Raw genomic sequence first — 22,803 nt, 5'->3', positions numbered from 1 at the left:
TGTTTTGAAGATAAGTTTAACAGTTTTGAAAACAGTATGTAAGCCTGTGCAAATTGGCCTGTACGTACAAAGAGTTTTGGCAGTTGTTGTGTCTGAGTGAGAAAAGAATTCATGAAATTTGAGAGATGTAGTCATTGAATGCATTTTGTGCCAAAGCAATGATAATTCATCCTCAGTTTAGTCCACATAGACTTCTGTTGTGCTCACTGCGTGAAGAGTTTTGCAAAAGTGACCTAAGTATTGAGAAATGTGTCCTAGCTTCTGTAAAAAACTGTAAACCACAGATGAAGTAGAATGTCACAATATGCAATGGACACAGACTAAATGGCTATACAAGATTCTAGAACTTTATTTCTGTAACAAAACATAAAGCTTCAACATCACTCCACAAAGTGAAGCAATGCGCTGCTAAGAAGAGTCATGTGATCGCGGGTGGGGTCCACCTGAGTTGACGTCATTTGCCAGCGCAAACACGTCTTGACATGGAAATATCCGATCTGTCGAATTACATTGTGGACGCGAATGCATGTATCCGAATTATATCCGACTTATTTCCACATGAAGAGTTTCGTTGCAAAACAAGATAAATCCGTTTTTAACATTTTTGTCAAAACATGTTTATTATTTTATGTTATCATGTTATTATTTTGTTTTATGGTGCCACTTAGCTGTATTTTTTAAGTTATGAAGGTTTAATTCAAAACAAACCAACTGCAGTTGAATTGATACACTATAGAAAAAATCCGTAGAAATTACAATGCAGCTGGGTTGCCGGTAAATTACCGTAGATTTAAATTTATGTTACAGTTTTTTACGATTGCTATGACAGATTTTTCAATACTTTTAACAAGTTTTCAAAACTCTTAACACAGTTAGCACTACATCCACCTGTGTAAGCTATACTATTAACACATTTCTTGTTGGTTTAACAAAAAAGGCATATAATTAACACAAATTTAAAATGCTTGAACTTCTTTTACAAACAAGCTCAAACACGACCAAAACAATAGATTTTTAAAGTCAAATTTACAAATGCTTTCACACAGCATGTCAAAACAGATAACATCATGTGCTAAACCTCACTTAAAGTCAAAGTAAACAGCTGTTTATATGATGAATTGAAACATAAATATATCCCCTGTATTTTATTCCATTGGGATTGAAAAACAACTTATTGTACCAATGCAAATATATAAATCACAGCTGATTCCCACCTAGGAAACACACTCAGGTTTTTTCAATTGCATGACTATATGGTATACAATAGTGCAGGGCTATTCAATTGGCGGCCCGCGGGCCAAACCTGGCCCCCAAGGTAATTTGATATGGCCCTTTATGTGTCTGTAAAAAAGACATCTCTAAAATAAATTTAGTAAGTTAGACAACGGGCTGTACAGTTACAAGTTGATGCGCGTGCGTCTGTTTCATGCAGCATGAGCTGCAGAGCGCGAGTCACGTGACTGGTGCGAGCAGCTGTGTCACGTGATTATATTCGCGCTTTGGTCCACAAGTTCAAAGCGATCGCCTCCCCCGCTCGCGCCCGCGTCTCAAGACGCGATAGCTGACAGTGGTGAGTTAATAGACCGGACTCTATGGTTGTTTTAACTTTATTTGTTGTATTTTCAGCTTAAAACACCTTTTCCAATAATTGTTGTCTGATATGTTTGCTTATCCACAATGATATTAACGTTAGATAAAGGAAACTCGTTGAAACGATTTTGTGAACTAGACAAAAAGATCCTGCAGTTTCTCCAAAATTCAAAGCAGACAAAGGCTCAAATATTATGCGAGTCATCGTTCTCACACAAGAATGCAATTAAAACGAGTAACAGTTAATTGCCCATCGCACACAGCCAGCACCTGCACCACTGTATGTGTATCGCGCTGACAAACATACACCTGATTTTACTGCTCTTGCGAAATCTAAAAACATATTCTGTTTATTAAAAGGTAGCCTACTGTTTGCCAATTATTAAGATGGCTGTTGTAATTTAAATAGGGTTACTGTAATAATTAGCTTTTGACAAAAAAACAGCATAAAACAATTATGTTCCATATTATAAACTTTTTTGTTATGTGCACGGTGCACTGAAGTGAGTAAATGAGTTAAATTCTCAATAAGTGTGATATGGATTATTTAAATGTAGAATAAAGCTTACTTGGGCATCTTACAATGCACTTATGTTGTTATGCAGTTTTAAAATACAACATATGAACATATCTGGATGTAGAAAAAGCCTACTTTGACATCTAACAATGCACTAATGTTGTTGAATGCAGTTTCAAAATACATGTTTGTAGAAAAAGCCTATTGTACAATGCACTGATTTTGTTGTTGTGCAGTTTCAAAATACAACATGAATATGTTTAAATGTAGAAAAATGTAGTCATCATCACTGTTATATCTCCGGCCCCTCATTTAAGATACTTTTTATGAACTGGCCCCCACGACAAACTAATTGAATAGCCCTGCAATAGTGTAAAGGAAGGCCTCTTTAGGTCGATCTTGTGTGGAAAAGGAACAATATGAGCAACACAAAAAATAAGATATATGGCTGCACAAGTAAACTGAAGACCACCAGGTCAAGGGGAAGATTTTCCTCCAGTCCCACCTGGATGCAATAGATGGTGCATTCCCAGACATCACACCTGAACACTGTCAGAGACATGGCAAAAGGTTCTTCACAAGATGCCTTGCCAGAGAAAAATCAGGTGTAATGTGAATGAGAACATGTGGCCAAATAGAAACGCAATAGATTAGATGATGAGCTTTTCTTTTTTGCCTTATTCTTCAGTGGCTTTTTCTGTTTGTATTTGTTTATTTTTACTTTTTTACTGTAAATGGAAGTAATATTGAATATCTTGCAGTAATGTCGTAAATAGCCTACTGTAAGTTCTTTACTGCAGCAATTATGTCTACTTTTTTTATAAAACATACTCTAAGATGGATGATTCATTTTTGTCTTGAATTGCTGCAGCAAAACAATCATAATACATGCATTTACTAAACCCAACTAAACAAAAATATAAAAAAGTTTTCAAAAAAACTATAATCTATAATCTATAGTCTATAATCTACTACTGTTATGTGGATGAAGGATGAACCCAAATGCGGACAGATGTATATGAACCAAAAGACTTTTACAGTTTTTTACGATTGCTATGACACTTTTTTCAATACTTTTAACAAATTTTCTAAACTCTTAACGCACCAACACACCTAAAACACACAACTGGCAAAACAATTAATTTTATCCTCAAAATCACACATTGTAAACTAAACTCTTATACTGTTTACAAAAACACTGTAAACATGTTTCAGAATCAACTAGTTATACCAGATCACCAACACATGTTATCTTCCAACAAAAACATTTAGTCAATCATAACACAATGTCATGAAAAACACAAACATAAGATGGAAAAACAAAAACTGCATAAGTTTATGTGTAAGTCTGTCCTTATAGACAGTAGTAGATTATAGACTATAGATTATAGAGTTTTTTTTGAAAACTTTTTTATATTTTTGTTTAGTTGGGTTTAGTAAATGCATGTATTATGATTGTTTTGCTGCAGCAATTCAAGACAAAAATGAATCATCCATCTTAGAGTATGTTTTATAAAAAAAGTAGTCAGAATTGCTGCAGTAAAGAACTTACAGTATTTACAACAGGACATTACTGCAAGATAACAAACATAGTCAATATTACTTCCATTTACAGTAAAAAAGTAAAACATAAAAATACAAACAGAAAAAGCCACTGAAAAATAAAGTAAAAGGAAAATCTCATAATCCAATCTATTGCGTTTCTATTTGGCCACATGTTCTCATTCACATCACACCTGATATCTTCTCTGGCAAGGCATCTTGGGAAGAATCTTTTGCCATGTCTTATCCACCCCTGACAGTGTTCAGTTGTGATGTCTGGGATTGCACCATCTATTGCATCCAGGTGGGACTGGAGGAAAACCTTCCCCTTGACCTGGTGGTCTTCAGTTGACTTGTGCAGCCATATATCTTATTTTTTGTGTTGCTCATATTGTTTCTTTTCCACACAAGATCGAACTAAAGAGGCCCTCCTTTACTCTATTGTATACCATATAGTCATGCAATTGAAAGAACCTGAGTGTGTTTCCTATGTGGGAATCAGCTGTGATTTATATGCATTGGTACGGTTGTTTTTCAATCCCAATGGAATAAAATACAGGGGATATATTTATGTTTCAATTCATCATTTGAACAGCTGTTGACTTTGACTATAAGTGAGGTTTAGCACATGATGTTATCTGTTTTGACATGCTGTGTTAAAGCATTTGTAAATTTGACATTTAAAATCTATTGTTTTGGTCTTGTTTGAGCTTGTCTGTAAAAGAAATTAAAGCATTTTAAATTTGTGTTAATTATATGCATTTCGTGTTAAAGCAACAAGAAATGTGTAAATTGTATAGCTTGTACAGGCGGATGTAGTGCTAACTGTGTTAAGAGTTTTGAAAACTTGTTAAAAGTATTGAAAAAAGTGTCATAGCAATCGTAAAAAACTAATATACAAAACAGAAAATAAAACCCACGAGGGGGCAAAACTAGTGATGGGTCGTTCGCGAACGAGCGGCTCTAAGAGCTGATTCTTTGTAGCGAACGAGCAGAGCCGAATCTTCAGACGCATGCAGGGGAGCCGGCTCTTCTAAGGGAGCCGAGCCAGAAGAGCCGAATCTATGAAAAGAGCCGGACTGCCATCACTAAAATGTAGAGCCAGCGCTTGAGCCGAAAGAGCCGAATCAATGGAAAGAGCCGGACTGCCCATCACTAGGCAAAACAACATAAACTGGAAACTTGGTGAACACTAAACTAGACAGGACACAGGACTAAACTATGACACAAAACTGGATACACTTAACAATAAACTAGACAAAACACTTGATATATAAAACACTAGACTAGACTTGACTGCTACACAGAGTACTCACAGGTATTTGGAAACAATGCAACAAGCACAGGACAATGAATACAAGAGGACTAAATAGGGTAACAAATCAAGAGGGGAGCAGGTGATATAAATCAAACAATAATGAGGAGGATGACAAGGGAGCGGGGTAAAAGAGACAAGACACAGGGAACACGTAGTAAACCAATACTAAGACCACGTGAACCCACACAAAACATGGGTCTGTCATGATTCTGCCACAAGACTAGGGCTGCGTCCGAAAACTCTAAATTGCTGCCTTTGAGGCAGCTTTCCAAGGCAGCAAGGCATCAAGGCATGTCCGAATTCAATGTTTGGTTTACTTCCTGTCTCCTGAGATACCTATGCGTGGATGTACATTAAGAATGTGATTGGTCGAGTCCGGTCGAGTTCGAAAAAATAAAATGGCGGCCAAGGACGCGAGTGGACCACCAATTTAGTGTAAATAAAGGTATATTTTCACACCTTTTAATTGCATTTCTAGCGAGAAATTAGTATTGTAGTTTTCAAATATGTGATTAGTTATCACAAAGGCGCTCTCTGTTTAAATTTCAAACACGCTGCCTTAGAAGTGTGTCCGAAAGTCTTTCTCCGAGCTACCTTCATGCCTCCGAAGTCATTTCCTCATGAGGCAGCGAGGCAACGAGTCACTGCCTTGAGTTTTCGGACGCAGCATAGATTAAACAAAGGACAAGATGGCAGAACCATGACAACTACAGTCTATGAGGACAGATTTACACATAAACTTATGCAGTTTTTGTTTTTCCACCTTATGTTTGTGTTTTTCATGACATTGTGTTATGATTGACTAAATGTTTTTGTTGGAAGAGAACATGTGTTGGTGATCTGGTATAATAGTTGATTCTGAAACATGTTTACAGTGTTTTTGTAAACATGTGTGACAGTTTAATTTACAATGTGTGATTTTGAGGATAAAATTAACTGTTTTGCCAGTTGTGTGTTTTAGGTGTGTTGGTGCGTTAAGAGTTTAGAAAATTTGTTAAAAGTATTGAAAAAAGTGTCATAGCAGTCGTAAAAAACTGTATTTACTGGCAAGAGTTTGTTCAAATTTGGATAAATTTTAAATATTAACAAGTATTTATCTTTACAGAATAAAACTATACAATAACAGCCTCATGCAAAGCATTCTGGGAACCAGCTATCATCATTAACCTTTTTCGTTTTTTTGCTTCAGATTTTGTTTCCCAGAATGTTTTGCTTGATGCTGTTTTTCTAGTTTTATTCTGTAAAGACAAAGACTTGTAAATGTTTAATGTTCATTTAACTTTGAATAAAATGTTGCCAGTAAATAACATAAATTTAAATCTACGGTAAGTTACCGGCAACCCAGCTGCAAATTTCTACGGATTTTTTTTACAGTGATTGGAATGCACAATCAAAAAAACGAGATTTCTGAACAATTAAAAAAAACGAGTTATCCCATTTTGCAACGAAACTCTTCACATATGAATGAGTCCTGAAACCAATCGCAGAATATAGGAATTAAGTCACTTTCAACATGCAATGTAAATCCGGACTAAAAGAGCCGACCTAGAGATATACCTAGGTCAACAATTAGATTTAAAGGATATGTTCACAGTTAATGTGAAATTTAGGCGTATTACCAAGACTACGTGCTTCTACACTGTTATTTATCTGTCATTACCTGTCATTATGTTTAGGGTTTGGGTTAGGGACAGGGTTTCTCAACTATGTTGATCCAGGAAAATCTCTCACTTGGCAAAATCAGGTTGCACAAGCAAACCCACAGGAGTAAAGTGTCAAAGCATTGTAAATTAAACTAGGGGTGCACCGAATCCAGATTTTTTAGGTTCGGCCGAATCCCGAATCCACCGTTTAAGATTCGGCCGAATCCGAAACCGAATACCGAATCCTACTCGCATCCTTATTCCAACACAGTAAAACACATTAATGAAGTAAAAAACGTCCACAGCAGTGTATTTTTCATTTTATTTAATTTTAACTGTACATTATGCCAGGATGACAAGTTGGAAAAACTATTTTGACAATTACCATAAGCCTATGCATAATGAAAGCGATGCGTTGCGACACGCTCGTTTTTCCAATAAGCAAGCAGCTCCGTGCTGAAAACTATATTTAACTTTGAGTGAGAAGCTCCGCTCGTCAATGTCAGTCTTCACACGGCCGTCCAATTACAGTGGAGGAGGGGCGGGACATTACCACAGCAACCAACCGGCTCACAGCTGAAGCATCACACCTACCAAGCGCTCGGCTGAAAAACAGCTGGCATTTGGGGTCCTCAAGGCGTTTTCAGGGGTGTTTAAAAGTTTTGGTGTGTCCAGCTGACCGAAAGAAAAAGCTCATCTCCACGTCAGCACCCGATGTGTGTAATCAACGGCTGCGTGACGTCGACCAGCGTAGCGCAAGCCTAGGGTTCGGTTCGGTTCGGTGGAAAAAAAATCTAGGATTCGGCCGAACCTGAACCCCGCCAAAAAGCCCAGTATTCGGCCGAATCCGAAACCGAATCCTGGATTCGGTGCATCCCTAAATTAAACATAAGCATGCAAGGCACAGCAGTAAAAAAGGCAGTATAATATTAACCCATTTGTGCCCAAATTTTTCTGAATGGTTTCATGCATATAATTGTGTTAATAGTGTCCTCTGTAAACATGTTCTGCATTTATTTTGCCCATTTTTTTTTTTTTGAAAATCGTATTTGAATGTGCGGGGCAAAAAGGTTGTATGCACCCCTTTAATGTCAAATTTTAATACATTTGGCATCTAACTCAAAATAACGGCTTTCAACAGATCAACCTTTATTCATAAACACATTTATTATGTATAACAGTCAAAGAACATTCGATGCGACCCCCCCCAAATAAAAATGCATCTAGCTTATAATCTCTTGTTCAATTCAATTAAATTTTATTTATATAACGCTTTTCACAATTGTTTATTGTTGCAAAGCAGATTTACATGAGTAGATGTAAAGGAGAACACAGAAAATCAATAGATAATATAAGAAGTAGAATATAGCAGCTAAGGATAAACCGTACAAGCGAGCGTATTAATAATGTAACATATACAGTAAAGTGCTAAGTTTAGCCAAAGTTGGCTGACTCTCTCGGGGACGAAAACCCCCCTAGGAGAAAACGCTGTGGAAAAAACTCCTAGCAGGACAAAAACCCTTGGGAGAAATGAATATATATATATTTATATATATAAACAGGGTAGGGATAGGAGGCGGGTAAGCGGATTAAACTGGTTCAGCCGGTGGTCGCGCATCGGCTAGGCATCACGTTGAAGGACAGCCAGTAGATCAGTGGTGTGATGACCTTCACAGCAACAGGAAATGGGTCTGTTTGTCCCATTGTCCTCGGGGTCGAGGACGAGACAGGGAGAGAGAAACAGAATTCTATTAGCGTAGGGGCCGGTCGCATGAAACGCAAGTGTCATGCAGTATTGTAGTTTAAAAACGCTCGGTTCCAGACAGGCTACCTATTGCGGCAATAGTATATTATCCATATGAGGTATGTGAGTGGTTTGTTCTAAACAAAATAACTATTGCGGGACAAGTACAATTACTGGACAATTTATGTGAATGCTTTGTTAAAGAAGAATGTCTTAAGTTTAGATTTACGAACCCGTGCTAAGTGATATAAACTGTGACTTGTTCAGGTTTTTTATTATTATTTTTATTTATTTATTTTCTCTGTTGCATTCAGTGCTTTCTTCCAGAAACAATGGACCATATGTCAGCTCCAAATCAGTTCATATCAGTTAGTTCATATCACTTAGCACATCGTTTGTGGCTCGACTTGTAGAGTCTGTTTTTCAAGATGTCTGCTGTCTGAATACGCGTAATGTGCTGTCTTTATAAAGTAGCTTCTTATTAAACTTTTTGTACACTTACAAAGTTCTCAATCCTTCGGTTTGCATGTAAGGACCCTCATTATGCTACTGTGGTAGTGTGAGGCTATTTTGAGCCTTGTTAGTGGTATTACCAAGCGATTTACTTGTACTTACTCTTTGCCCCATATACTAGCGCTATACGCTAATCTGTTTTTATTGATAAAAACTCTTTACATTCGATTATCATGAAAACACATCCCAGAGAACGATCTACTCGGTCACCATGCGTTAATTACCCCTAGGTTCATTTTTCACCGGAGTTGTCATTTAATGAAAATAATATGAAAATAAATCAATAAAATGGGCAACCAGTCTTTGGAAGAAGAGGAGATCTCTGTCTCCCTCTTTAAATGACCTGTATGAATGGATTTTATTCCCTATCAAATTAAGGTCTAATGGACAGTAGATATGTTGGTTAAAGGGTTTTAGGTATGATATTATCAAAGAAAAAAGCACTAAAAAGACCAATAACCTTGATTATTAACCTATTGACACAGTATAGACCATTTCCCCATGATATATGTACTTACAAGGCATTTGCCCACCGGCAACTATAGTTGCCGCTTGGACTTTTAACTAAGTATATAAAAAACTATAGATCTCTTGTAAGATTATTTTTGTTTGGATGACTAGAGACCTTCATGATTATGTAGATACATAAATTTCAACCAAAAATACTTGTTAGTAAAATGAAAATTACCTTTCTTTGGGAGGGTTTGCCTTCGCCATGTTTCTTCGCCAATCCTTTATTTGATTGTTAGCTTGCGTGTCATTGAGAAATAAAACATGGATAACATCTAAAAAATTCTTAAAAAAAGGAAAATGACAACTATGCACTGTGGCAACTATAGTTGCCGGTGGGCTGAAATGGGTCAGACAGCATGTCCAAAATTGTCACAGGAAACTATATTGTGTTTTTGGTAAATAATAATAAAATGTATGACACTTAATAGCACAGGATTGATAACCATCCAGAATAATGTGCTCTCTAGAGAGAGAGAGAAATAGAGAGAGAGAATGAGAGCAATGTATTGACTTGAACAGAAGGGATGCAAGATAAAAAACAATATAGATACTGATGGAGTCTGTTCCTCCCAAATGAAGGCCATAAATTTGGCCACCAGTTGGCTTTTGAAGAGGTCTCGCAGATTTACTGCTATTTATAATCGAAAACACAGAAGGTTATTTATTACACACACCATACACAAAGCCTATTCTACAGCTGTCTTTTCTTTATCTAGGGAGTATTAATCTGATACCCTGAATGTGTCTTACAGGATATATAATATATTATGCATAGGTTTCTGTTTAGGTGTAGATAGTTGTTTACATTACAGGATTACAGGATAGTCCAGCCCTGGATGAGTTAACCAACCCCACAAGCACTATGTAAACCTCTGTAAATCCCCTACAGAAAACATGCATACTGTATATTCTTTCATTGTGTCAGGATTGTTTCATATGTGTTTCTCTCAAGAAATCTAGCAGAAATATCCGAGGCAAGGTTAATGAAACCGTACTGTATCTGAACACTCCATTAGGTCTCCTGAGGTATAAATGCCTTGGGATTGTGAATTTGTGATTGTCACCTGACAGTTAGTGTCAATTTCGTTGGCTTTTAAAGTACACATTGTTCCCGAGCCGGTTTGATCTAAAGACTCTTCCTCGTGGGCAGGATCTTTATTACACTCACAGACTCACTGTTGTGTGATTCAAGTATCATGAAAATTGAGATGTTCAGCATGACTTACAGCGTTAGGCACAGAATTCATCACAGGTGAAATATGTGTCTTTTATCTCTTCTGCAGACTTCACTTTCTCCTGCCACTGGGAAGAAGAAATTTATTTTCAGACTCAAATATGTACATTTGGAAATTCAATCAGGGTAATAAGGTGAAGAGAGAGAAACAATGGTACAGTAGAGTTTGAGTCATCCAGAAAAATGTTTGTGTGTGTGTGTTGTAATGTACCTAGTAAAATAGTAATACCAGTCATTTTTTGACCTTGAGGGACATTTGGGGCCTATGAGGAAACAATCTTATAAATAAAACAGAATGATGTTTTTGGACAATCTGATGTTTTTGAAGGTCATGAAAGCAAAGCTGAGGTTGGGCATTGGGAATCTCTCCTGTGAACTGGAAAAAAACACTTTCCTAGTACTTTGGAAATTGTCCAGACATAGACATTGGTTGAGACAATGCAACACTGTAAAAAAGCGCTATATAAATAAATTTGATTTTTAATGAGACAAAGACTTCTTAATGTTTAATTTTCATGAACTTTGAACAAAATGTTGCCAGTAAATAACATAAATTTAAATCTACAGTAAGTTGCAGCTGCATAACTACAGCAAACCTTTTTTTTTTTACAGTTTAGACACTTTTACAGAAATGTATAAATGGAAATCACAAATTATGTTGAACATGATTATTAGGTGCCTGCCATTGATGCAGTATTTACAAGCAACCTTGTCCAGATTTCCTTTTACTTCAGAAAACAAATAAAAGCATACAATGTAGGCATACAAGTTTTTTGGGGTCGACAACCTTGTTACCACAATGATTATTGTTTGGCTTTCTCCTGGGCCAGTGGCATTCTTTTTCTATCCTGTGGATTTATCTATCAACAAACATTTAATAGTGCCATGCCTATTGATAATGTTATGGTTGTTTATTTTAAAGGAATAGTCTACTCATTTTCAATATTAAAATATGTTATTACCTTAACTAAGAATTGTTGATACATCCCTCTATCATCTGTGTGCGTGCACGTAAGCGCTGGAGCGCGCTGCGACACTTTGATAGCATTTAGCTTAGCCCCATTCATTCAATGGTACAATTTAGAGATAAAGTTAGAAGTGACCAAACACATCAACGTTTTTCCTATTTAAGACGAGTAGTCATACGAGCAAGTTTGGTGGTACAAAATACAACGTAGCGCTTTTCTAAGCGGATTTAAAAGAGGAACTATATTTTATGGCGTAATAGCACTTTTGGGAGTACTTCGACTCGCCTGAAAAGTCCGCTCCCCTTCTCACTCTCATAATGGGAGAGGGAGGGTGTTACTGCGCCGAGTCGAAGTACTCCCATAAGTGCTATTACGCCATAAAATGTAGCTCCTCTTTTAAACCCACTTAGAAAAGCGCTACGTTTTATTTTGTACCACCAAACTTGCTCGTATAACTACTCGTCTTAAATAGGAAAAACGTTGATGTGTTTGGTCACTTCTAACTTTATCTCTAAATGGTACCATTGAATGAATGGGGCTAAGCTAAATGCTAATGTAACATGTAACGTGCAACGTAACTGATTGCGCTACAGATAGTAATAATTTTCAGTCTGGGCCAATGAATATCAGAAGCAAGGAACGTCTACTGGAGAGTGGAGGCAGTACAGCAGGTGAGTAAGTGACTGACAAAGTTTTGTTCTGATTCAGTGAATTGTATTATTGTAGAAAATTTCTATTTTGTTATTTGTTTCAATGAATAATTCACAGATATAGACTCAGTTGTTAACAGTGAAGATCAACAATTAACAATCTTCTTTCATTTCTTATAGGATCAAGAATTCAACAGTTTGACAGATTCAATTCAATTTGAAGTTTCACACTCTTCACAAAATATAAAAATAAATAAAACTCTCAAAATAAAACAGTAGTGTGTTTTTCTTTCACTTCAGGGAAAGTATTTTACAAATAATATGACCTTCAGCAAAATATTACATTCAATAAAACCCCAAAAAATATTGAATGGACATTCAATTTAACTCAGAACACTGAATGTGATTCAAATTTCTCAGAACAGATCACTTTTCTTTTCAAACTCAACAGAATACTCAACAATATGAGCTGAAAATACACAAATGCATCAAATTGATTCAATTCAGTTCGAATAATGATCAAACGACTCAGTTGAACACAGTTCGTGAATCAAATGATTCAGTTCAGTTCCAATAAAGGTCAAACAACTCAGTTGAACACAGTTCGTTGATCAAATGATTCAGTTCAGTAACAAGAGTTATTAAACTCTCTCAATGAGCTCAAGTTCAAAAGGCAATCTCTCCTTTTGGTAGAAGAAAAATATTAAGAGTTCAACGAACGAGAGTCTTTTGTGTCCAAAAGCAAGAAAAAAAATTGGAAATTTCCTACCAGTTGGTGAATCTTAGCACAGTTCAAAGTGGAAACAGGTTCGTTGATGGCTCGCCATTGTGCATATTTAATCACGTCAGATACACAGATTCCTCTCCAGAAGGATTAAATATGGCACAAAACAGGAATCTCTCACAGGAAATCACGTAGAATAAATCATAGACAAAACAAAAACCCAGCCAAGGCAATAACTTCATATATATTCAAATAAGCTCATTTGCAACACTCCAATTCTCCGTTGGATTTCATCCACTTTCAGTTCACAAATCTTTGCTTTGTCGTCCTCTCACTCCAATGACAACTTCACGTAATCGAATCCGTTCAGAAATATGACTATTTACTGCATCCAAAGTTATTCGCGATGTATTTTAAAACTTTCTTATAGAGGATCTCTGAATATCGCTCTGTGTAGCTGCTCCGTTTCACTCTCCCACTCTGTCTTTCAAACTGACAGTCTAGCAGCGCCACTGCAGGTTGTGGGCGGGGCTTATGAAAGTGCTGCTAACATTGGCTCTTTGGAGAGTCAGTCACTGAAATAAGGGCTGTGATTGGGCAAAACAGTTTTCCTTCTAGAACTTTCCTCCTTTCTTACTTTTCTCACTTTTCTTCACTTAATTATTTTATTATATTTCACTTTATTATTATTTTATAATTCTTAATCTTAACTAGTAACTGGATTACCCGGGTTACACTCTCCCCTTCTGGAAGATATGCAGGTCCCGCTGCATCTTTTAGGCTGCGAAACAATAGCAGAGGGATATCCACCATACATTTCCACAGACGTACTCTTAAGAGAATCAGGCTCTTCCAGTGACACAGTGAAGGCTGTACTGAGCCCTTGCAGTAATGACTGTACGACTAATGAAAGGGGATTACCCAACTTAGGGTACTGCAGCCTCTTAGGTGGCTCACAATGTCTCTGAGAGCGCCTGGGGACATCTTCTACTCTCTGGCCAGTCTCAATTAGGCTGTCTTGAGTACTCAAATTTACAGATTCATCCTGTATCAGGCCATCACCCCTTTCATCCTCCTCATTGAGGGTCTCAGATGGGGGCTCAACAGACCCCTGGTCCTGTTGTTTGTTCTGCACAGGTAAGTTATTTAATGCATCAGTTCCTACAAGGTATTTCAATTGCAAATTCTCTCTTTCAGGTTCAATTGCAGTTGTGTCATTACTAAATTGATCCATCACAGGTAGGTTATATCCATCATCATCCCTTGCTTGATTGTCTATGAGGATTTCATCGAGTCTCTCAGGTAAGTTTTCTTTTTCAGGGTTCACAGTGGCGGACGGCGTTTCCCCGGACTTTACTTCAGGTAAGTTTGGTACAATCGTTGGACATCTGCAAGAAGGTGAGATGTTGGTTGTAGTGAATTCCAGCTGTTGTTCTTGATTTCTAATACAAATCAGGTCATCGTCTGAATCCGACTGACTGCTTGCCACATGCTCTTGGTAAGCTGCTTTATTGCCAGTTTGTAATCTGGTTCTTGGTCTACGACAGGCCTTTGGAGGGACAGATTCCTCATCTTCACTCGCAGGTATGAAACCACAAGGCCGAAGCAAGTCACGATGTAGGGTGCGAACGGGTCCATTTCTCCCCTCTGGCTGGACTGTATACACTGGGATATCTTCAACTTTCCGAAGAACAACATAAACATCTGGCTCCCATTTGTCCGCCAGCTTGTTCTTCCCTCTCAGCTTCACATTCCGTACCAGTACTTTATCTCCCACTTCAAGGGTAGAAACAACCACATGCTTGTCAAATCTGCGCTTGTTACGGTCAGCTACTTTTGCTGCGGTCTTCATGGCAATCTCATAGCTTTCTCTCAGACACTCTTTTAAGTCCTTCACATATTGAGAGTGAGTCTTGGTAGGCTTATTTACTGGCAGACCAAAAGCCAAGTCGACAGGCAATCTGGGCTGCCTCCCAAACATGAGTTCATAGGGAGTATACCCAGTCACATCACTTCGAGTGCAGTTGTATGCATGCACCATGGGTCTCACAAAATCCTTCCAGCAAGACTTTTTCTTATTTTCAAGAGTGCCCAACATCTGAAGAAGGGTCCTATTAAATCTCTCCACCGGGTTTCCCCTCGGGTGGTATGGGGTAGTTCTCACTTTACGGACACCGGCAATGTCACACAACTCTTTGATCAGTCGAGATTCAAAGTCTGGCCCTTGGTCGCTGTGCAACCTCTCTGGAAAGCCATAATGTACAAAAAAGTTGTCCCATAAACACCTAGCCACAGTTTGGGCTTTTTGGTTTCTCGTAGGGATCGCCACTGCATATTTGGTGAAGTGGTCCGTTATGACTAGTATGTCCTTAGTATTGCTCCTATCTGGTTCCAGAGACAAAAAGTCCATACAGACTAACTCCAACGGTCTCGTGGTCTTGATGTTCACCAAAGCAGCGGCTTTCTCTGGGGGCATCTTCCTACGTACACACCTCTCACATGTCTTGATTTTTTCTTCCACAGCTAGTGCCATTTTGGGCCAAAAGAATCTATTTCTGATGAGGTCAATAGTTCTCTCCATACCCATGTGCCCCATGTCATCATGTAGGCTCTTCAGAACCATTCCTCGCAAAGCAACAGGTAAGGTTAGTTGATAGTGTGTGACCCCTTGATCTGTTCTCTCCCTGTAGAGCACTCCTTCAATCAGTTTAAGTCGATTCCATTCCCTTATCCACAAAGCAACTGTATGGGGATGACTCTTTGGGTCTGGAGGCTTATCATTCCATTCCATCCAATCCATGATGACTTTAAGGTCGGGATCCATCTTTTGTTGCTTTATCAGCTCCTCTCGAGAAAGATAAGGAATTACAGGGAGCCCGTGTTCATCTTCCTGTTCAAACCCATCAGGTAAGACATCAGCATGTAGAGCCAAAGACTTGACAAGAGTAATAGAGGCATCCGACAAGCCAACATCATCTAGGGACTCTCTGAGTTGATGTCTTTCACAAATGGCGTTTATTGCCTCTGGTAGAATCACAGAATCCTCTACTCCTGTTTCACTCAACCGATGAAGAGTGAACTGTTTTATCCTCTCCCTCTCTTTTTGGGACACTAGATCATCTAAAGGCTCTCCATGTGGACGCCTAGAAAGTCCATCAGCATCACGATTCTGACTTCCAGCTCTATACTGAAGCTTAAAATTATAGGTGGACAGGCTCGACAACCAACGGTAACTGGTGGCATCCAGTTTTGCAGACGTCAAAATGTAAGTCAATGGGTTGCTATCTGTTACCACCACAAACTCTGCTCCATACAGGTAATCATTGAATTTGGAGGTTACCGCCCATTTAAGAGCCAGGAACTCCAACTTGTGAGCCGGATACTTGGTTTCACTCTTTGTCAACCCTCGACTTGCAAATGCAATTACTCGCATCTGTCCTTCTTGTCTTTGGTACAAGGCTGCCCCGAGCCCGGTGGTGCTGGCGTCGGTATGCAGAATGTAAGGAAGCTTTGGATCTGCAAATCCTAAGACAGGAGAAGTAGTCAGTTTTTCAATAATCAAGTCAAAGGCTTGCTGGCATGAGTGATCCCATCTATCTCCAAACTGCTCTTTGTGGTCACGGTACTGTGCACTCTTCTTCATTTGATTGTGAACTTTTCGAAGCGGTGCATATCCTACTGTGAGGTCATTAAGTGGCTTGACGATCTTTGAAAAATCCTGTACAAATCTTCTATAATACCCTGAGAAACCCAGGAAAGATCTTAACTCCTTGAGATTTCTAGGCCTTGGCCAGGTTTTAAGGGCTTCGATTTTCACTGGATCTGTCTCCACTCCATTTTCAGACACAATATGACCTAAGTATCGGACCGAAGTCTGGAAAAATTTGCATTTCTCAGGTGACAACTTTAATCCATACTCTTTGAGCCGTGTTAAAACATGCAACAGCCTTGACTCATGCTCTTCCAGGCTTTCTGAGAAAACTATCAAGTCGTCAATGAAGACCAACACTTCCTTCCGGTTTAGACTCCCCATACACCGCTCCATCAACCTTTGAAACGTGCTTGGGGCATTGGAAATCCCCTGAGGCATGCGATTAAATTCCCAGAACCCCAGGGGACAGACAAAGGCCGTCTTGCACTTGTCAGCTTCCTCCATCTCAACTTGATAGTATCCTGACTTTAAGTCAAGGACAGAGAACCACTTCGACCCCGTCAACACAGAGAAAACTTCTTCTAAATGTGGCAAGGCGTAAGCATCTTTGATGGTTTGTGAATTTAGCTTCCTGAAATCAATACACAGGCGCACAGAATTGTCCTTCTTCCTTACAACTACGATGGGCGAAGCAAAGGGAGATTCTGACGCTCTAATGACTCCAGCAGATAACAGCTCTTGCAGATGTTTCCGTACCGCATCGATGTCCTTGGGGTGGATAGGTCGAGCTCGGTGTTTGAAAGGTGTCTCTTCATTAAGTTTTATATGGTGGGTTACTTTGTCAGTGTGTCCAAAATCTAAATCATGCGTAGCAAAAACTTCAGGCATGGACTTCAACTGATCTGTTATCCGTTTTTTCCACTCAGGTGTCAAAGGAGAATCACCAAAATCAACTTGTAGATTGAAACAAGCAGAGGGCTTTTCATTCACGCCACTGGAATCTGATGGTCTGTCTTTCATGACACTTTGGACTGCATGTATCTCTGCAATTTTGGTTCTGGGCTGGATGGTAATATCTTTCTGGGTTTCATTTCTTAGCACGACTGGTAATTGTTGGTGCCTTTTTAAAGATAAAGTATGCAAACAGCTAGCTACTAACAGACCACCTGGCAGGGTGGGTAAGGTTGGTGATTCTACTGCTACACAACTCTCCACATGAGGGTGGTTTACCAGAACCTGTCCATCCAGGACCACTGTACATCCTGCAGGTATCACTTCGGGGCCAGGTCCCTTAAATTTTACACAGCCTACCGTGTCAGCACATGCCTGCCTGTGTCTTGCTTTTAGAACATTTAACACTGCGTGGTATCCATGCAAGTTGGATCTGGGAAATGACAATGAGCCTTGAACATGTTCACCATACAGGGTGTCTAATGAGTTAGTGCCAATCAGGATTTGCGGCATGTTCATTAAATCGGGAACTACCAAGGCTAGAGTAGGCACTTCTGTCTCTGACCCAAGGAACTCTGCTGGAAATTTCAAGGTCAACTCCACATAACCAAGGTAAGGCACAGTTTGCCCATTTGCCCCTTCCACTTCCAGTAAGTCATCCAGTGACTTCAGGGGACAATCAGACAAGTGTTCTTCATAAAATGACCAGGGAATTGTGGTGACTTGGGATCCCGTATCTAGAAGACATGAAACTTTTTCCCCACCAACAGTGACCTCTGCAGTACACTTTATTCCAACTAGACCTCTAGGTAAGTTATTCAAGGGTGTTTGGCTGCATGCGTTTTGGTTAAAAGAGTAAGTAGGTTTCTTAGGGCCTTTGTCTCGCCTAGTCTCTGTATGCCCCTCTACAGAGACGGTTCCCAGTTTAAAGATTTTTGTAGGGCCTCGTGTTGGGAATCCCACAGGGCTTGTTGTTCTCTTAGCTTGCGTCTCTTTTCTGCAACTTTAGCAGGATCAGGAGCATTATTACAGTCACGGGCAAGATGACCATTTTCCGCACATCTAAAACAGTACTCAGGACGGGGTCTGCTTTCAGGCATCTTGTCATGGGTTGCCCACTCTGTTGCACCTTGTTCTGGTATCTTGCGCCTGACCTGACCTCTAGACTGCAAAAATCTCTCAGGGTGCTCTTTGTGAACTTCATAGGTAGGGACTTGAACTCTCAAAGCAGCAATCTGTCTTTTAAGGTCAGAAATTTCAATTGCTTTCTCATCTTTACTTTCTTTTGAAATAATTGCGGTGTTCAAGGCAGTGACTTGTGCTTGCAACTCTGCTACAACCCTTTTCAGCTCACTCACTTCATTGGATTTTGATGAGGCGGCTTTGTTTTGATGACCTGAGGGTTTTTGCACAGGAACAGCTTGAGATTGTAGTGCGCAAACTTGCTGTAAACTTACATCAGTAGAATCATTATCCTGTGTGTCGCATGGGTATGCAGATATCTGATGTGTCGATGGTCTGATTTTCGAAGTAGCAGGACAATGCTTGCTTAGCCCCAAGTGCTTCCTCATCCTCTCTTCTTTAGAGGCATGTTTGTCCTCTTCTGTGCGTATAAGCACCACTAGTTCTGCAAAGGAAGGAGGGTCTGTTTTCTTCCTCTCTAGCTGGAGATCTGCAATGAGACTGTTGTCCCAACAGCCGCGACAAAATTGCTTCAGCAGACAGCGGTCTCTCTCACTTTCAGATATGCCTCCTCGTCTAATGGTTGTACTCAGAAGAACTTGTAACCTATGTAGATAAGTTGAAGGCTTCTCACCCGGATTTTGGAGGGCACCCATAAACTTAGCTAGCAGCTCATCTCCATCTTCCACAGAGCAATACACAGACTCCAGCAACTTCAAATACACTGCAGGTAAGCTGTTAGGGGACACATGTTTAACAATATCTGCGGCTGGTGGGAGAAGGCTGTCAAGAATTTTTCTTGTTCGATGTAGATCAGAGAATGAGGGATCTGTCAACAGGAAGTCCACGCTTGCACGCCAAGTATCAAAATCTGGCTCATTAATGGGCCTGGGGATTTTTCCTGAGAATGATCTGAGGCGGAAAGAGGCCTGGTGCAATGGGGCTCCATCATTGGTTCTAACAATATGTTCTACAACCACCTTCTGCACACTGGGAGGGTCAATCATGTCCATTGTGAGTGAGGGATGGGATGTCACTGTGACGGAGGGACTGCGGTTCCCACTACTACGTTGCTCCGAGGCCAGGTTTTGTGATCCTCTACGTTGAATTTCTTGAAAGGGTGGATTTTCTAACGGGGGATGGGCTACCCGTTCTGTGGTTAATTTTTGTGTTGCGGCTGGGTTTTCGGGTTCCAATCTCAAGACAGAGGGTGACTTGAATCCTTCCAACCGTGAGGGGCTGCTAGTAGCGCTTGTCAAGGGATTTGTCTCTTGTGGCACGTCAACTGGAGTTTTCGCCCCACCAACCTTCATCAACTCTCGTTGGAGGACATTTTGTAAAGTCTCTCCGTTGGCGTTTGCTATTGTCTGTAGTTTCTCCAAGCACTCAACAGTGGCAGTACTAATGGTGGGGGTGTGCACCATACCCAGGGCTCGCACACGGAACACAATGTCTGTATTAGTGGGGCTCACTAAGGTTAGAGGCAGCTGGGGCTCGAGATTGCTCATGGCTGACCTGTGTGTGAACTCTACTATTGCATTGCGATGAAATTCTGACTGTGGATCATCAATTAGCAGATTGCGTCGCACAGAGCCAAATCTTGAAAGGTATGTTTCTAGAACTTGGTCCTCTTCAGTCAGTGTTACTCCACTAACGATGACTGCATTTTGCACATTGACATTTTCTCGTCCTACAACATCCATTTTTGTCTGTTTTTCTGATTCACTATACGTCTATCTCAGTGGTTATTCACCTTAATTTCTGCTGCGTCCTCTCTCCTGGCTGGCTCGCCAAAGTTGTAACATGTAACGTGCAACGTAACTGATTGCGCTACAGATAGTAATAATTTTCAGTCTGGGCCAATGAATATCAGAAGCAAGGAACGTCTACTGGAGAGTGGAGGCAGTACAGCAGGTGAGTAAGTGACTGACAAAGTTTTGTTCTGATTCAGTGAATTGTATTATTGTAGAAAATTTCTATTTTGTTATTTGTTTCAATGAATAATTCACAGATATAGACTCAGTTGTTAACAGTGAAGATCAACAATTAACAATCTTCTTTCATTTCTTATAGGATCAAGAATTCAACAGTTTGACAGATTCAATTCAATTTGAAGTTTCACACTCTTCACAAAATATAAAAATAAATAAAACTCTCAAAATAAAACAGTAGTGTGTTTTTCTTTCACTTCAGGGAAAGTATTTTACAAATAATATGACCTTCAGCAAAATATTACATTCAATAAAACCCCAAAAAATATTGAAATGACATTCAATTTAACTCAGAACACTGAATGTGATTCAAATTTCTCAGAACAGATCACTTTTCTTTTCAAACTCAACAGAATACTCAACAATATGAGCTGAAAATACACAAATGCATCAAATTGATTCAATTCAGTTCGAATAATGATCAAACGACTCAGTTGAACACAGTTCGTGAATCAAATGATTCAGTTCAGTTCCAATAAAGGTCAAACAACTCAGTTGAACACAGTTCGTTGATCAAATGATTCAGTTCAGTAACAAGAGTTATTAAACTCTCTCAATGAGCTCAAGTTCAAAAGGCAATCTCTCCTTTTGGTAGAAGAAAAATATTAAGAGTTCAACGAACGAGAGTCTTTTGTGTCCAAAAGCAAGAAAAAAATTGGAAATTTCCTACCAGTTGGTGAATCTTAGCACAGTTCAAAGTGGAAACAGGTTCGTTGATGGCTCGCCATTGTGCATATTTAATCACGTCAGATACACAGATTCCTCTCCAGAAGGATTAAATATGGCACAAAACAGGAATCTCTCACAGGAAATCACGTAGAATAAATCATAGACAAAACAAAAACCCAGCCTTGAAGAAATACAAGGCAGAAAGATAATCAATATCAATTTCAACTTTTTAACAGCAAATATCATGTATACACTTCGATTAAGATATTAAATCATGTTTCAACACTTATTGAACTTATAAACATAAATTTCACAATCACATTTCATCAGCATCTTTACACGTGAAATTAGCTTTAGCCCTCATGCTAATACTACAGCTCACGCTGTGCTCACGTGGCCCATGTAAACACTGTATATCAATAGCTTATTTAGTTAATGACACTTTTCTCAGATAATGTATTACGTAAAATGTGACTCACCAAGGCAATAACTTCATATATATTCAAATAAGCTCATTTGCAACACTCCAATTCTCCGTTGGATTTCATCCACTTTCAGTTCACAAATCTTTGCTTTGTCGTCCTCTCACTCCAATGACAACTTCACGTAATCGAATCCGTTCAGAAATATGACTATTTACTGCATCCAAAGTTATTCGCGATCTATTTTAAAACTTTCTTATAGAGGATCTCTGAATATCGCTCTGTGTAGCTGCTCCGTTTCACTCTCCCACTCTGTCTTTCAAACTGACAGTCTAGCAGCGCCACTGCAGGTTGTGGGCGGGGCTTATGAAAGTGCTGCTAACATTGGCTCTTTGGAGAGTCAGTCACTGAAATAAGGGCTGTGATTGGGCAAAACAGTTTTCCTTCTAGAACTTTCCTCCTTTCTTACTTTTCTCACTTTTCTTCACTTAATTACTTTATTATATTTCACTTTATTATTATTTTATAATTCTTAATCTTAACTAGTAACTGGATTACCCGGGTTACACTAACGAAGCGTCGCAGCGCGCTCCAGCGCTTACGTACACGCACACAGATGATAGAGGGATGTATCAACAATTCTTAGTTAAGGTAATAACATATTTTAATATTGAAAATGAGTAGACTATTCCTTTAAGTTAACCACTCTTAAAGATCTGCCAAAACGCCACTAAAGTTATTGATCAACACGAAACATGTTTGGAGTTTGCCAGCGTATTGCAATTGCATTTAATAGTTATTTACCTTCACCAGTATTTTGTGTAACTATTAAGTGTTAATGTGGTGTTGATTATAATATGTAAGGAATAATTGACGACGGGCCGTTGAATCATTCGAAAATAATGCACACCCAAGGTGGTAATGTGGCACGACTCGAAGCAGGTGTGCATTATTTTCTAATAATTCAACGGCCCGTCATC

The 22,803-nt window shown here is 39.1% G+C and overlaps 1 protein-coding gene across 1 annotated transcript; it reads right to left on the bottom strand.

Annotated features, from left to right (window-relative positions):
- Window positions 1-18,464: 18,464 nt before the first annotated feature.
- On the bottom strand, window positions 18,465-22,389 carry LOC129441604 (uncharacterized). Its single transcript, XM_073854986.1, has 3 exons — window positions 21,881-22,389; window positions 21,403-21,582; window positions 18,465-21,317 (listed from the first exon to the last, which is right to left on the bottom strand). The coding sequence occupies exon 3, from the start codon at window positions 20,442-20,444 to the stop codon at window positions 18,465-18,467; it is 1,980 nt and encodes a 659-aa protein (XP_073711087.1). The 5' UTR covers window positions 20,445-21,317; window positions 21,403-21,582; window positions 21,881-22,389.
- Window positions 22,390-22,803: the final 414 nt, after the last annotated feature.

The sequence above is a fragment of the Misgurnus anguillicaudatus genome, chromosome 17 (assembly GCF_027580225.2).
Source record: "Misgurnus anguillicaudatus chromosome 17, ASM2758022v2, whole genome shotgun sequence".
NCBI lineage: Eukaryota > Metazoa > Chordata > Actinopteri > Cypriniformes > Cobitidae > Misgurnus > Misgurnus anguillicaudatus.
The sequence above is the reverse complement of the archived record's forward strand: the minus strand, read 5'-3'. Positions and strand labels throughout refer to the sequence as shown.